A 16,142-nucleotide genomic window follows, 5' to 3' on the forward strand; every position below is an offset into this window, starting at 1 on the left:
CAGGAGCCGATCTGGCACAGGGGCCCATAAAGCGGCGGGAAAAGGAAGCCAGAAGGGAAGGGGCAGTGGGAGGGGGTGGTGGCCGAGATTGATGGGCTCGGAGGCTCTGCCTACCGCACTGCCACGGGACCCGGGGAGGCCGCAGCAAGAGCCCGCAGCCAGCCTGCTAGCAGAATCTACCTACCCATCCTCTTTTAGGGCAGGCAGGCAGGCAGAGCGCGAGTTCAGAAGAGGGGACGGCAGGTGTCGCGGGGAGAGAAGGAGGCAGGCAGAAAGAAGGAGGAGGGGAAGAAGAGACCCGCCACTCATTGCAGCAGCGCAGCGGCATCGGTAGCCGTCCGGGGGGAATCTGGGCAAATATGGTGGCCGTTCACACTTCTCATCCTTCCTCCTCCACCGAGTGGATCGCTTGCTTGGATAAAAGGTACCGGCACCTCTGCTGATGCAGCTGGGTTGTGTGGGTGGGTGGGTGGGTGGGAAGCTGGAGGGAGGGGCTGGCAGTACAGCAGCATGTGCTCGCATCCTCCCCCCCTCCCCACATACACACATCACCCATCGAAAGAAATTGCCTCTACAATTATTTCATCTTATCACACGCCGCTCACGAACTGGGAATTCGAATCGTCTTGCAATGGAAGCTGTGGCGGGGTGTGTGTGTGTGTGTGTGTGTGTGTGTGTGAGAGAGAGAGAGAGAGAGAGAGAGAGAGAAAGAGATAGGGTGGAGCGCTTGGCGCGTGAGAAGACGGCGGCGAGGACAAGGGCTTTTTCTTTCGGTGTCCAGAGGAGAGTTGCTTTTACTGCCCTCTTGAGTATAATAAAAAAAAATCCCACGGACGTCTGGTGCCTATAAAACAATGCACCTTTAAAGAGAGTCGAAGGAGCCGTTCCTGCTTTTGCACAGGCCCGCCCTTCCCTGCTGCAGGTATTCCTCCAGGGCTGCGCGGGGAGGCCTCCTGCACCCATGGTAGAAGAAACGGGCGGGTCATTAAGATCTCCCCAAGGCCGAACATCTCCCCCCAAAGCAATACAGCAATAGGTAGACTTGCCCTCTGGAAATTAATGAGAGGAAGGTGAGGCCGGGCATTGAGATCAGGAAAGTTAAATAAATACTAGGCTAAGAAACTGGAACATCTCTTATGCTATTTCCTCAATGACTTGAAGCACCTTACAGCCTCATCCGGAGGCTGATATGAAGCCATAAAGTCAGCTTGGATGTCATGTTTGTGAAAAACCCACAGTGTTGGCATGCCTGCCTTATTATATTAAAAGGTAAAGGTTACCCCACACATGCGTGGGTTTCAGCACTAGGGATTCGACCCGCCAAACTGCCTACCTTCTGATCGACAAGCTCAGTGTCCTAACCCGCTGAGCCACCGCGTCCCTTATTATATTATTAGGGAGTAAATGTTACAAACATATACATCTGCCTAGTTGGGCACTAATTTAATCGGCAGTAGATCTCCAGGATCTCAGGTACAAAACACTCTTCCCCCATTACAGTTGAGGCTCTGGAGAAGCTTTGTTTCTTGGACAGTCTTAAATGGAAACAAACACTAACAGTTCATTTGGTTTGGAAATGCCCAGGAGGAGTGGATGACCTGCGGCCTGTGAAATATGGTTGAACTATGAATCTCAGAATTGGTGAATTGGAATCTAACCATATAAGGAAGACTACAGGCTTCTCACTGTACAATAGAAGGATGTGTGCCATGTGTGAATAACCTGTCTTCCAGTTCCTGTTTTGGTTCCAAATCTTATATTTGGTGTCTTACCCTTATTCATGTACATAGATGTGACAGTATAAAGAAGACTTCCCAAACTGAGTGGCTTCCATTGAATTTTACTTCTGCTAATTCCCAGTTGACATGGGAATTAGGATGTGTTATGGTACATATGGAAGGCATCAATTTGGAGAAGACTAGTATAAGCTAATATTTATTTAGGAAATTGATAACTATACATAAACTGCAGTGGTACCTTGGTACTCAACTGCTTTGAAACTCATCGAACTTAGTATGTTGTTAATTGCGAAGTCGTGTCCGACCCATCGCGACCCTATGGACAATGTTCCTCCAGGCTTTCCTGTCCTCTACCATCTTCTGTAGTCCATTTAAGCTCACGCCTACTGCTTCAGTGACTCCATCCAGCCACCTCATTCTCTGTCGTCCCCTTCTTCTATTGCCCTCAACCTTTCCCAGCATTAGGCTCTTCTCCAGTGAGTCCTTCCTTCTCATTAGGTGGACAAAGTATTTGAGTTTTAGCTTCAGGATCTGGCCTTCTAAAGAGCAGTCAGGGTTGATCTCCTCTAGGACTGACCGGTTTGATTGCCTTGCAGTCCAAGGGACTCGCAGGAGTCTTCTCCAGCACCATAGTTCAAAGGCTTCAATTCTTTGGCGCTCAGCCTTTCTTATGGTCCAACTTTCACTGCCATACATTGCAACTGGGAAGACCATAGCCTTGACTATACGCACTTTTGTTGACAGGGTGATGTCTCTGCTTTTTAGTGTGTTGTCTAGATTTGCCATGGCTTTCCTCCCGAGGAGCAAGCGTCTTTTAATTTCTTGACTTAGTACTCAATGCATTTTGAGGCGGAAATTTGTCCCGGTATTCCTTGTTTGTCAGAAAATGTCAAGTTATGACTCACTACATTATTCCTTATGGGAAAAACGTATTTGGTAATCATTGTTTTTGGTACTCATCACACCTTCCAGAACTAATTAACGATGAATATCAAGGTACCACTGTAATATGGCAAAATAATCCCTATACTTTCCCCTAGCCTAAAGGCTGTTTAACGATATCTTTACAACCATTCATCATAATTGTAGTTGCCTTTGGATGCTGACAGTAAAATTCATGAAGCAGTTTATAAACCTACTAATGAACAATCTCCAAGTATGGATATTAGTCATTTTCGTTCACCAGCTGTTAAGTCATTTTTGTTCCTGAATATTGAAAAGTAAAAAGAGTAGTAAAAAAGACTTTTTTTTAAAAAAAAAGAACAATTATTTCTAAAGTTGCATATGAGAAAAGGGACAGCTATGGATTCAGTCGGTCAGCAGCAATCATCACTTGTTAGGCTTGTTACATCTATACTGTCATTGCTTTTTGTGGTTAATGTCAGCAAAACCCTCTTAACCTTTTCCCCTAACTTTGAATGTTGATAGTAGCAGTCATACGTAGAAATCCCAATGGCAAGAGAGGAGAGTTTCTGGGCTTGCCAGCTTGTGTAAAACTAATCTATCCCTGCGATTGCTACAATCCTTGCCAACCACCAAAACTATTTACCAGTACTTGGAGACTGATGTGTTCAATACGAGTGCAGTAAAACAATAGTAATTGCTATGTGGCTTATGTTTATAGGATATACAGGAGAAACTAGGTACTACAGATTGCTACTAAAAATGTGAGGCACATTCATATGGTTGTTCAATATAAAAAGCCAGAGCACCACTTGATAAAAAGACTAGATGTTGTTCCTTTCACACGGGAAAGCCACCACATAGGATCTGTTTCACACACCTGTTCAGGCTGGAGCTGTGCACTTGCACCCTGCGAACATGCATCAGAATAAAGTAGAAACGAGGAGGTCGAGTTTTGCAATGATAAAGAGTGGGATAGATTGTAGGTGTCAGGTAACAGTTTGGAAAAAAAACTTGCTATTACAGTAAGGCAGAAGGATCAACGGAGAATTCTCAGTGACTTTCTGGTATGGTATCTCTTCCCGTCCTCACTCAGGACTGTTTTAGGTGGGAAGCATTTATCTTTATATCTAAAGGACACCTCAGTATGGCCTTGCTGAAAGCTCTTTTTGGGATTACCTTTCCTAAGGAGCCCAATCAATACTAAATCAAGTGCTAGGTGAGATCTTGGACTTCAGCATGCTTTACAAAGTGATTTTCTTATTATTGACCTGGTTTGCTTTCTTATTTAAGCTGGTTTCAATGTTTAGCTTTGTATTAATTTTTTAAAAAAATCCTCATTGTGAGAGTGTGATATTGTAATTATTGCTTCCCTGGAAGTCTTTTAGATTGAGATGTAGTATTTAAATAAACTGTTCGCACATTACTCATTGAGAAGTAAATGGGTGAATGCACAAATGGTAACTTGGGGACTTTATAACTGAGCAACAATATATATGATTATACCATTGGTTGATCAATTCCCCTTCCCATTGGGGTAAATTAGCAATAGCATGAATTAATCTGGATCTAATTCCTAAAATGATAAATAAATGCACATAATCCAAAGTGATGCCAGTGATGTCTCAACTCTCATTGGTTAGGTCCATGTAGCAGTTAACATTCAGTTGAGAGGGCAACAAAGCTATTTTCAGTTTGATTTCTTTAAAGTAAGATTTAAACCTCATGCATTGGCCTGCTGGGAAAAAGACCCAGAGGATGTATATATGTCACAAGAGTGCTGCTGTATGTAGTTGAGAAAGGGTGGCTTAATGAAATGGGACAGGATAAACAGCAATCTGGAAAAAAAATCCTCAACAAATTTTGCTGGTATGGTTTTGCATAATTGCTTTTGTGTCTTATTTTACTCTTTCTATTGAAATCCCCATCATTTCAAACATCATTGCCCAGCTTCTGCTGCCCTTCATTTTTAAAGATTTAAAAATAATACTAATCCTCTTTCTCATTATTTAAACTTCATTTTGAAACTGTATGAATCTTATGCCATTATAATATCAAGAAATTAATATAATGTGACTAACTGAAGTAATTATCACCATGGCCCATCTAGCATTAGGATACCTGAAAGCCCTCCCCCTCACCATTTAATTAATTTCTAATGTTGAAGTTTAACTATCCTTTTATATTCAGTTTTTATATTTTTACCCTATGGACAGTACCAAAAGGCAAAACGATATGACGCTGGAAGATGAGCCCCTCAGGTCGGAAGGCGTCCAATATGCTACTGGGGAAGAGCAGAGGGCTAGTACTAGTAGCGCCAGAAAGAATGAAGCGACTGGGCCAAAGCCGAAAGGACGCTCAGCTGTGGATATGTCTGGTGGTGAAAGGAAAGTCCGATGCTGTAAAGATTTTTTCTCCATAGGAACTTGGAATGTAAGATCCATGAATCAAGGCAAGCTGGACGTGGTCAAACAAGAGATGACAAGACTGAACATCGACATCTTAGGTATCAGCGAACTAAAATGGACAGGAATGGGTGAATTTAATTCAGATGACCATCAGGTATACTACTGCGGGCAAGAATCCCTCAGAAGAAATGGAGTAGCCTTCATAGTCAATAAAAGAGTAGGAAAAGCAATACTGGGATACAATCCTCAAAATGACAGAATGATCTCAGTTCGAATCCAAGGCAAACCATTCAATATCACAGTAGTCCAAGTCTATGCCCCAACCACCGGTGCTGAAGAGGATGAAATTGACCGGTTTTATGAAGCCCTACAGCACCTTATAGAACTAACACCAAAAAATGATGTCCTTATCATCATGGGGGATTGGAATGCTAAAGTAGGAAGCCAAAAGATAACCGGAATAACAGGCAAGTTTGGCCTTGGAGTACAAAATGAAGCAGGGCACAGGCTGATAGAATTTTGTCAAGAGAATACGATGGTCATAGCAAACACTCTTTTCCAACAACCCAAGAGACGGCTCTACACATGGACATCACCAGACGGTCAACACAGAAATCAGATTGACTATATGCTCTGCAGCCAAAGATGGAGAAGCTCTATACAGTCAGTAAAAACAAGACCAGGAGCTGACTGTGGCTCAGACCATGAGCTTCTTGTTGCAAAGTTTAGGCTTAAACTGAAGAAAGTAGGGAAAAGCACCAGGCCAGTCAGGTATGAATTAAATCATATCCCCGTTGAATATACAGTAGAGGTGACAAATAGATTTAAGGAACTAGATCTGATAGACAGGGTGCCTGAAGAACTATGGACAGAGGTTCGCAACATTGTACAAGAGGTAGCAACCAAAACCATCCCAAAGAAAAAGAAATGCAAGAAAGCAAAATGGCTGTCTGAGGAAGCTTTGCAAATAGCTGAGGAAAGGAGGGAAGCAAAAGGCAAGGGAGAAAAAGAAAGATACGCCCAATTGAATGCAGAATTCCAGAGAATAGCTAGAAGAGATAAGAATGCCTTCCTAAATGAACAGTGCAAAGAAATAGAAGAAAACAATAGAATAGGGAGGACCAGAGATCTTTTCAAGAAAATTGGAGAGATGAAGGGAACGTTCAATGCAAAAATGGGCATGATAAAGGACCAAAATGGCAGGGACCTAACAGAGGCAGAAGAGATTAAGAAGAGATGGCAAAATTACACAGAAGAACTATACAAGAATGAGCTTAACGTCCCTGATAATCACAATGAGGTGGTCACTGACCTCGAGCCAGACATCCTAGAATGTGAAGTGAAGTGGGCCTTAGAAAAGCTGAGCAACAACAAAGCTAGTGGAGGTGACAGTATTCCAGCTGAGCTATTCAAAATCTTAAAAGACGATGCAGTAAAAGTGCTACACTCAATTTGCCAGCAAATTTGGAAAACCCAACAGTGGCCACAGGATTGGAAAAGGTCAGTTTACATTCCAATTCCAAAGAAAGGCAGTGCCAAAGAATGTTCAAACTATCGCACCATTGCACTCATTTCTCATGCTAGTAAAGTTATGCTTAAAATCCTACAAGCTAGACTCCAGCAGTATGTGGATAGAGAACTACCAGAAGTACAGGCAGGATTTCGAAGAGGCAGAGGAACTAGAGATCAAATAGCCAACATACGCTGGATCATGGAGAAAGCTAGAGAGTTCCAGAAAAACATCTACTTCTGCTTCATTGACTATGCTAAAGCCTTTGATTGTGTGGATCACAACAAACTGTGGCAAGTTCTTAAAGAGGTGGGAGTACCAGAACATCTTATTTGTCTCTTGAGAAACCTATATGCGGGCCAAGAAGCAACAGTGAGAACTGGACACGGAACCACTGATTGGTTCCAAATTGGGAAAGGAGTCCGGCAAGGCTGTATACTGTCACCTTGCCTATTTAACTTATATGCAGAGCACATCATGAGAAAGGCAGGGCTAGATGAATCAAAAGTTGGAATTAAGATTGCTGGAAGAAATATCAACAACCTAAGATATGCAGATGATACCACTCTAATGGCAGAAAGTGAAGAGGAACTGAAGAGTCTCTTGTTGCGAGTGAAGAAGGAGAGTGCAAAAGTTGGGTTGAAACTAAACATTAAGAAAACCAAGATCATGGCATCCGGCCCTCTCAATTCCTGGCAAATAGATGGGGAAGAAATGGAGGTAGTGACAGATTTTATTTTCCTGGGCTCCAAGATCACTGCAGATGGGGACTGTAGCCAAGAAATTAAAAGACGCTTGCTCCTTGGGAGGAAAGCCATGGCAAATCTAGACAGCACACTAAAAAGCAGAGACATCACCCTGTCAACAAAAGTGCGTATAGTCAAGGCTATGGTCTTCCCAGTTGCAATGTATGGCAGTGAAAGTTGGACCATAAGAAAGGCTGAGTGCAAAAGAATTGAGGCCTTTGAACTCTGGTGCTGGAGAAGACTCCTGCGAGTCCCTTGGACTGCAAGGCGATCAAACCGGTCAGTCCTAGAGGAGATCAACCCTGACTGCTCTTTAGAAGGCCAGATCCTGAAGCTAAAACTCAAATACTTTGGCCACCTAATGAGGAGGAAGGACTCACTGGAGAAGAGCCTAATGCTGGGAAAGATTGAGGGCAATAGAAGAAGGGGACGACAGAGAATGAGGTGGCTGGATGGAGTCACTGAAGCAGTAGGCGTGAGCTTAAATGGACTCCAGAAGATGGCAGAGGACAGGAAAGCCTGGAGGAACATTGTCCATAGGGTCGCGATGGGTCGGACACGACTTCGCAACTAACAACAACATATTTTTAATATTTTACCTGTACGCTGCCCAGAGTTCCTCTGTGAAGGAGATGGGTAGTTTCTAAATCTGATAAATAATTAAATACCAGATGGCAATTTTATTTTCTGTTTGTTCCCATGGAATGCATCTCCCACTAAGCTTGCAGCTACGTATAGGAGATGATAAAAAATAAAGAGAGGGGTGAAAACATTAGCATTTCTTTCTAGCTTGTTGGGCCATTTTCAGAGTGGCCCGATTGCTTCATTTGTCATTAAAGGGGTTGTCACATATGTCAATAATTGTCCAAGTACTGCACCAAATTGAGAGCCTGAGGATTAGAATTTTATGCATGAAGTGTACATTAATTTTTACATAAGACAGAGCCTATGGTGTCCTACTTGACAGTTGTCCTTGGCTGCAGGAGTTGAGCACAGAACAAAACATGTCATGTCACTGTCCTGGTGTGTCAGGAATGGTATGATCTTTGATGAGATCTTGATGAATTATTTACAAAGGAAGGGTTGTTTTGAAGTCATAGTTCTTTTACACTTTTTTCTGCTGTTCTTTTACAGCTTGATCTACATTAATTATATGACTATTTTGGCATATTTTTAAATATGAATATATGAATTAATAATAAAAAAAGCTATTATGAAAGCAAAATGCTTATATGATATAGTCATTCAAGGAAACTTGGTAATGGTTTCTATAGGAATTTTGATAAATACAACTATCTCTTAGATTATGCTATATTGGATTGTAAAAAGAACATAGGAACAGTGCTGCTTTATCAGGTTAAAACCAATCTTAGTCCACCATTTTGTTGCTCATAGTGTTGGAAGAGATGCCTCTCAAATGCTTACAACATTTGCTTCACTAAAACTGGTATTTGAAAAAATGCCCCTGATTTGGAGATATCAATAACAATAACAATGAGTTGGAAGGGACATTTGAGGTCTTCTAGTCCAGCCCTCCTCAGCCAGGAAACCCTATACCATTTCAGACAAATGGTTGCCCAGTCCCTTCTTAAAAACTTCCAGTGTTGGAGCATTCGCAACTTCTGGAGGCAGGTTGTTCCACTGATTAATTGTTCTAACTGTCAGGAAATTTCTCCTTGGTTCTAGGGCTTTTCTCTTTGATTAGTTTGCATCCATTGCTTCTTGTCCTGCCTTGGGGCGCTTTGGAGAATAGCTTGAGTCCCTCTTCTTTGTGGCAGCCCCTGAGATATTGGAACACTGCTATCATGTGCAACCGTTCTTTATATGTTTTAGCCTCCAGTCCCCTGATCATCTTTGTTGCTCTTCTCTGTACTCTTTCCAGAGTCTGAACATCTTTTTTACATCGTGGTGACCAAAACTGGATGCAGTATTCCAAGTGTGGCCTTACCAAAGCTTTATAAAGTGGTATTAACACTTCATGTGATCTTGATTCTATCTCTTTGTTAATGCAGCCTAGCACACTGCTGGCTCATATTTAAGTGACTTGCTCAATAGTGGTAACCATTTTCTAGCTGATTTTCTGCTTCAAGTGCATTTAAAGCAGTCCTTTCCTTTCCCTTTCCTTTGTATTCCTCATCTCCTTTCATTTTTTTCTGCTGGAATTTGTGTTCTTTTTTGTTTTCCTATTAAGACAGGAGTCCCAATTCTGAACCTTCTAAACTTTTTTTACAGCTTCCCAGATGTTACTAAAGATGTGTTTTCTTACACTGTAGAATACATTCCAAAATTTAATTAGATTTATGAATCAATTTGGCTCTCTTGATTTTCCTTTAAAGGACTTTTCACCTTTTTTTTCATTTCACTATTTCCTCTTAATTTGTAATAGATTATTTCCACCTGTTACAATTAAATATAGAGTTGTGTCTCCTCTGACTAGATACAGGACCAATTGTGGTAAGAGGCACTTGTTTACAATATTTAGAAATTTAGTTTGTTGTAGCCTGAGCATGAATGTACTCAGTTTATATGAGGGCAATTAATTCATTACCACTTCTCCTTAGCATGCTTCCTTGATTTCTTTCACCATCTCAAGATCATCTTCAGGTTTTTCTTCCGCGAGAGAAAGCATATACCTAAATATGATTTACATTTCTAATAAGAAATAATCATACCCCAATGTATTTCTTTTCATAGGTTACTATTACATCCATTGTATTCATGTTTCAAGCTCATAATTTCTTCCATGTTTGTTCAGGAGCTTCTAATACTGGGGTAGCCGTATCTATACTGTATACCAGGGGTGTCAAACTGCCAGCCCGCGGGCCGGACGCATCATCGGGAAGCCATGCCCACCCCATTGTCAGCAATGGCGAAAAAGCTTCAATATGTTGCGCGACGTCACGTGACGTCGTGATTTGACATGTCTGCTGTATACCATAACATGAACCATTTTTTTTCCTGTTTCACTTCCTGATTATGTCTACGCAATGCTGCATTTCCAAAGTTGGCCTTATCCCATATAATTATTTTGGGAACATCAGCTCTCTTCAGAATGGGATGCTGTCCAGCACCTGTTGGCTTTCCCCCAGGAATTAATACAAAGGCTTCTTGGGTACCTTTTTGATATTATATGCCAGCAGTCAGGTTCCTTTTAATATTCTGAATATAGTCCAGACACCATTATCTGATTGCCTAAAACTGGGCATATATAAGATATAACGGAATATCTTCATGTTAATAGCTATTATACAACACAGAACTGGATATGTTTAAACATCTTAAGCCTATTGATTTCAGTGGATTTATGTATAGCTAATTTTGATCTGAATGCTAGTATTTAATATCTGCTAGATCAGGGGCCCACAACCTCCAGACTGTGGGCCAGTACTGTTAGGAACTGGGCCGCACAGCTGGCATATAATATCAAAGTACGGTAAGTGGCGGGCAAATGAGTGAAACTGAAGCCCCCCACCCCACCCCCCACTTTGTGGAAAAATTGTCTTCTGCAAAAAGGTCCATAGTGACAAAAAGGTTGGGACTGCTATGCTAGATAACAAGAGTATCTGATTTTCAGTGAACTCAAAAATTTAGCTAACTTCATGTTGTTCCTATATGCAAGAGGACGTATTGTATCCTGCTTTCCCTCAATTAAAGTATATTACTCCTAAAATAATTTTGGGATTTATAGGTGCCAGGTGGACCCTTACAGCCCAGCAAAACTGAGAGGAAAATCTTCCTTTTATCTTATGCTGGAAAGATAACCTGTCTTTTGTTCTGGCAATGGGCAGCTAAGTTTCCCTCAGTAGTTATGAGCAGCTTGGTGCTAAAAAGGGAAGCCTGAGATCACTTGTGTGGAACAAAGAAGAAAGTTCTTTGCTTGCTTTATGCTGAATTGCTGAGGACTTTGAGGCTAGGTACCAACATTGTGTTTGGGATTGAGCAACAATCCTCATTATCCTTTTTTATTTCCAAGAGCAAGGGGAGAACTAAGACTACTCTTGGCAATGAGCTGCTTTCCATGAAAATGTGGATAACAGGATAAAAGTATACTTTCTCTCAAGCAAGCTTTCCAGCCTGAAACCTCTAATCATAATGAAATGTACAGTTATTATTGTTTTAATAAATACAATGATTTTATAAGGTACTTAATGATTCATTGCTGGATACATACATAATCTGATTTGAGATATGTTACAAATGGGCTTATCTTTTTAGTTATGTGGAGTCCCTTTATTTGATCTAAATACTGAATTTGACACCCCCCCACCCCGTCTTGCCTTTGCAATATGGATTTATTGTTTACATCTTTTCAACATTATAGTTTTTTCCTCATTACAACTATATTATTGCAGCCTATTTGAATCATAATCTGCAGTTATGTTCTAGCCTGTGAAACTTAAATTATCTGTTTTCATTTCCTGAATTCAAGCATGTCTTCCCTTTTTTTGTTCTCATTTGGGCAAGATTTCCATTGTATGAAAGAAGACACATCTTCTCTAATACCTGTCTTGACTCCGGCTTCCTTGCGTGTGTTTTTGTATTAGGGGACTGACAGAACTATTGAATGATATATGCATGAATATTGATAAAGTAAAAGTCACATGTCTATGCTCATGTTGTCTATGCTCATGATGCAAGAAAGAATTGGTTTTTTATTGTATGCTGTGAGAGTGCATTTTGAGAATATAGCACTATTATCTGCACAAGGATAAGGATTATGTTCTGTTGAGTTCAGTTTATTGCGGTCATAGATCAGTACAAGCAGAGTGGTTGGTGAATGAATAAATAAATGAATATATGTATGTACATTTATATATACATTCAGCATATATTATAATCTAAACATTAAAATTAAATTGAATATGACATCTAAAATTACAACAAAATAATATCTAAACCCCTTCATGGATTACTGCCTTGTCGTGGCGAAGGGGCTTGCGTAATTCAATGAAGCTATGAGCTATGCCGTGCAGGGCCACCCAAGACGGAAAGGTCATAGCAGAGAGTTCTGACAAAACGTGATCCACTGGAGAAGGAAATGGCAACCCACTCCAGTATCTTTGCCATGAAAACCCTATGGACAGTACCAAAAGGCAAAACGATATGACGCTGGAAGATGAGCCCCTCAGGTCGGAAGGCGTCCAATATGCTACTGGGGAAGAGCAGAGGGCTAGTACTAGTAGCGCCAGAAAGAATGAAGCGACTGGGCCAAAGCCGAAAGGACGCTCAGCTGTGGATGTGTCTGGTGGTGAAAGGAAAGTCCGATGCTGTAAAGATTTTTTCTCCATAGGAACCTGGAATGTAAGATCCATGAATCAAGGAAAGCTGGACGTGGTCAAACAAGAGATGACAAGACTGAACATCGACATCTTAGGCATCAGTGAACTAAAATGGACAGGAATGGGTGAATTTAATTCAGATGACCATCAGGTATACTACTGCGGGCAAGAATCCCTCAGAAGAAATGGAGTAGCCTTCATAGTCAATAAAAGAGTAGGAAAAGCAATACTGGGATACAATCCTCAAAATGACAGAATGATCTCAGTTCGAATCCAAGGCAAACCATTCAATATCACAGTAGTCCAAGTCTATGCCCCAACCACCAGTGCTGAAGAGGATGAAATTGACCGGTTCTATGAAGCCCTACAGCACCTTATAGAACTAACACCAAAAAACGATGTCCTTATCATCATGGGGGATTGGAATGCTAAAGTAGGAAGCCAAAAGATAACTGGAATAACAGGCAAGTTTGGCCTTGGAGTACAAAATGAAGCAGGGCACAGGCTGATAGAATTTTGTCAAGAGAATACGATGGTCATAGCAAACACTCTTTTCCAACAACCCAAGAGACGGCTCTACACATGGACATCACCAGACGGTCAACACAGAAATCAGATTGACTATATGCTCTGCAGCCAAAGATGGAGAAGCTGTATACAGTCAGTAAAAACAAGACCAGGAGCTGACTGTGGCTCAGACCATGAGCTTCTCCTTGCAAAGTTTAGGCTTAAACTGAAGAAAGTAGGGAAAAGCACTAGGCCACTCAGGTATGAATTAAATCATATCCCTGTTGAATATACAGTAGAGGTGACAAATAGATTTAAGGAATTAGATCTGATAGACAGAGTGCCTGAAGAACTATGGACAGAGGTTCGCGACATTGTACAACAGGTAGCAACCAAAACCATCCCAAAGAAAAAGAAATGCAAGAAAGCAAAATGGCTGTCTGAGGAAGCTTTGCGAATAGCTGAGAAAAGGAGGGAAGCGAAAGGCAAGGGAGAAAAAGAAAGATACGCCCAATTGAATGCAGAATTCCAGAGAATAGCTAGAAGAGATAAGAATGCCTTCTTAAATGAACAGTGCAAAGAAATAGAAGAAAACAATAGAATAGGGAGGACCAGAGATCTTTTCAAGAAAATTGGAGAGATGAAGGGAACGTTTAATGCAAAAATGGGCATGATAAAGGACCAAAATGGCAGGGACCTAACAGAGGCAGAAGAGATTAAGAAGAGGTGGCAAAATTACACAGAAGAACTATACAAGAATGAGCTTAACGTGGGACTTCCGGTGGCGGTGCGGCGCCGAAGACAGCCTTCTCGGGCTGCCCGCGGCTCAGCTGTTTGTTTTTTCGCCCGAAACAGCGCCGATCAGCTGTTCGGGCGAAATTGAAGCCCCCTCCTCGGGAGAAGAGGAGGGGGTGAGGCCCCAGGTAGGGGTAGAGTTCTCCGGGGCCGCCTGAGCTTGGAGCTTGGGCGGCTGAAGGATTGAACTCCCCCGAAGCCTGGGTTGCTCCCAGCTGGCCGGCGTCTCTGCTCCGAACTTCTTGGAGCAGAGCCAGGCGTCTGCGAACCATCCCTGCCTGAAGAAAGGACTATGGTTTAAAGGAGCAGGCAGAGCGGTACAAGAGGAAAAGGTGAAGAGGATTATTTTACTATACTCTCGAGCTTGTGGGACTTTTTAAACTTTAAGTGAAAGTGCGTCATAATTGAGGACTAAAAGATGGCGGCGAAACCTCCCCCTAAAACTCTTCGGAGTGGTGGATCCTCGCCGGTGCAACAATCATCATTACAGGCGTTGCACCCTCCTGAAGCGCTGACATCGAAGGATTTGCGAGATGCTTTGGATAAACATGCCCAGGTACTTTTGGAATCAATTAATCAATCAATTGCTGATAAATTTGCACAGATGGAGGTGAAATTGGAGAAATTGGAGGAGAGAATGGAAGAGAGGATGGAACAGAAGTTCAGCGTGATGAAGGTAGACATTTTGTCTTCAGTGCATAAAGTGGCGGAATGTGTGGAAGAATTAGATGAAAAAATGGATGATCTGGCTCAAAGGAATGCTATATTAGAAGTAAAAGCACGGGAGAATGAAAATGCAAGAGACAAAGTGGAAAGGGAGTTAAGCCTTGCCCAATATTACCAGATGCAGTTTGCTGTCAGAATCAGAGGTTTAAAAGAGAATATTAAAGAAGATTTAAAGCAGCTGATCTCTGAGGCTCTCGAAGTGGTATTGAACCAGCCAGCATCTGAAATAAGAGCAGCTATGGATAAAGTGTTTCGGGTGAATTCATGGATTGCCAGACAGAGAAAGTTGCCTAGAGATGTGGTGGTTTATTTTGCAAAAAGAGAAATTAGAGACCAAGTTATACAAGCTGCCTATGATGCTAAAGTGGTGATTGCTGAACAAGAAGTTTTGGTTTTAAAAGAAATCCCTCCAAGGATTTTAAGGGGAAGGAAGGACTATACATTTCTCGTGCATGAGCTTAAGCAAAGAGATATAAGGTTCAGATGGGAGATTCCAGATGGGCTGATGGTGATGCATGAAGGTAAAAGGTATCGGCTGATTACTGTGAAGCAAGCGCGTGATTTCTACAATAACGTCTTAAAAGCAACCCCATTAACACTTCTGGAAGCTGGAAAGGGATCTGGAGAAGGAGAACATCAAGAGGATGAAACAGAGGAAAATGGTGCTGGAGGAGATCAAGCTACAATTTCTTTGGATGATCCTAGAGAGCAAAGAGTAACGCGTGCTGCTTTAAAACGAGCAAAGAAAATAAAAGAACAAGATCAGCAAAAGTCTTCAGATTCTTCACAACGTACATATAGCCAAGCTGTGGGAGGAGCACGGCCTAAAGTTAGTCCTATCAAAGCTGTGGTCCAAGAGCTTTTGGAGGATATGCATGGCAACTAAATTTCTAACCTGGAATGTTAATGGACTAAATTCACCGCAGAAGAGGAAGAAAGTTTTTCAATATTTAAAACAATTTAAGATAGATGTTATATGTCTGCAAGAAACGCATATTAGAGTCTTGGATCAAAAGCACTTACTGAACTCGAGACTGGGTACGCAATTTGTTGCTTCTGCAGAGAATAAGAAAAATGGAGTGGTTGTTTATGTTAAAAGTGCCTTAACAGCAGACTTAATTGAAGCAGATAAGCATGGAAGATATGATTGAGCTGTTGTTAGAAGGTAAAAAGACGCTTTTAGTTGGATTATATGCACCTAACCAACAACAAGCTGACTTTTTTAGCTTACTTCACACAAAGCTTACCCAGTTGGATTATAAATCTTTTATTTTTATGGGGGACTGGAATGGTGTTTTGGATGTACAGTTGGATAAGGCTGGAGCTTTTAAGCGCATTCCAAGTCATGCTAGACTGCCCAAATCTTTTTTTGAAATGAAGGATGACCTGGAATTGCGAGATATTTGGCGTGAGAGACACTTGCAGGAGAAGGATTATACTTTTTATTCTGACAGACACCAATCTTTTTCGAGGATTGATTTTATTTTGTTGACTAATGATTTTTTTCGGAGAACTAAAAAGGTGAAGAT

The 16,142-nt window shown here is 41.6% G+C and overlaps 1 protein-coding gene across 3 annotated transcripts in view; it reads left to right on the forward strand.

Annotated features, from left to right (window-relative positions):
* Positions 1–355: 355 nt before the first annotated feature.
* RAPGEF4 (Rap guanine nucleotide exchange factor 4) overlaps positions 356–16,142 on the forward strand; it is a 182,544-nt gene continuing 166,757 nt past the window's right edge. For all 3 annotated transcript variants that reach the window (XM_081313438.1, XM_081313436.1, XM_081313437.1), the window contains exon 1: positions 356–424. In XM_081313438.1, coding sequence (XP_081169564.1) covers positions 360–424 — 65 coding nt within the window. In that variant the 5' untranslated portion in view covers positions 356–359. The remainder of the gene's footprint in view (positions 425–16,142) is intronic.

Source organism: Vipera berus, assembly GCF_964194415.1.
Source record: "Vipera berus genome assembly, chromosome: 1".
Lineage (NCBI taxonomy): Eukaryota > Metazoa > Chordata > Lepidosauria > Squamata > Viperidae > Vipera > Vipera berus.